The sequence below is a fragment of the Seriola lalandi genome, unplaced genomic scaffold (assembly GCF_002814215.2).
Source record: "Seriola lalandi dorsalis isolate HSWRI2012SDOR001 ecotype SW California unplaced genomic scaffold, Sedor1 jcf7180001978424, whole genome shotgun sequence".
NCBI lineage: Eukaryota > Metazoa > Chordata > Actinopteri > Carangiformes > Carangidae > Seriola > Seriola lalandi.
The window spans coordinates 1-993 of record NW_019449090.1 but is presented as its reverse complement, the minus strand read 5'-3'; the positions used below and the strand labels follow the sequence as shown (position 1 = coordinate 993).

At 48.2% G+C, this 993-nt stretch overlaps 1 protein-coding gene across 1 annotated transcript; it reads right to left on the bottom strand.

Moving 5' to 3' along the window:
• Positions 1–10: 10 nt before the first annotated feature.
• Positions 11–792, bottom strand: LOC111657959 (protein-lysine N-methyltransferase EEF2KMT-like; the record flags this gene model as incomplete). Its single annotated transcript, XM_023410319.2, has 2 exons — positions 11–336; positions 498–792. Coding segments are annotated over 2 exons (531 nt in total), but the record flags the coding sequence as incomplete, so codon positions are not given.
• Positions 793–993: the final 201 nt, after the last annotated feature.

Sequence of the window (993 nt, the reverse complement as noted above, 5' to 3'; positions counted from 1 at the left end):
CTGCTGCAGTTTGTTTGTCACTGAGTCAGAAGCTGCTCATGGTTTCAGTCTGTCTATACAACTTTCTCCAACATTTTAGACTTCAAAAGAATCTTCAGACTCATTTGAGAGAACAACTGATTTTACTCTGACAGATGTGTGTGCAGCTGGACCCGGATGTCACCTCCATGTCTGAAAGAACGAACCCTCTCTCACCCAGCTGCTGCTTGAAGCCGCTGTAAGTGTCCGGGTTCCTTATGGTGGAGCAGATGAGGACTTCAGGAGAGGAGGAACACCTCAGGATCCTGGACAGCAGCTTCACCAGACTTCCCACGATGTCGGGATCATACACCACATCTGGAACACAGGGATTTCACATCTGTGTGGTTTCGTTCTGCACCTTTCCTTCTGATGGCCTGATGGATGTGCAGGACTCATATTCAACGGAGCAGCTGCTTCTGCTACTTTATCCCCACGCTCTGCTGCTATCAGACAGGAAATAAAGACTGAACTCTGACCTGCAGCGATGACGGTGTCAGCCCCGATCTCTTTTAACTGCTCCTCCGTCACCCCCGTCCAGTCCAGTTCCTCCACTCTGACCGTGGGACTCGTCTGCTCACTCAGCCCGTTCAGCTGGACGTTGGCTCTGAGTTTCTGCAGGACGCTGGGGTGACAGTCGCTGAAGACAAATCTGTTCGGGCTGCAGGAGCGACAGACGGTGATACCGGTCAACCCCACGCCGCTGCCCAGCTCCAGCACCGTCCTGCAGACAGGAGGAGGAGGAGGAGGAGGAGGAGAGATCCCCAGCCCCCGTTAAAGTTAAACAACTCATATGAAAAAAAATATGAAAGAGGGGTTTGAATCTTGGGGGGGAAGGGATTCAGTTTTGACATTTTCTGTCAAACTTTCTGTCAAAACAGACATGAGATGACTTTTTTGTGCTAATTTTCATCATCTCTGCAACACAAAAATATAACATTATATATATATATATATATATATATATATATATAT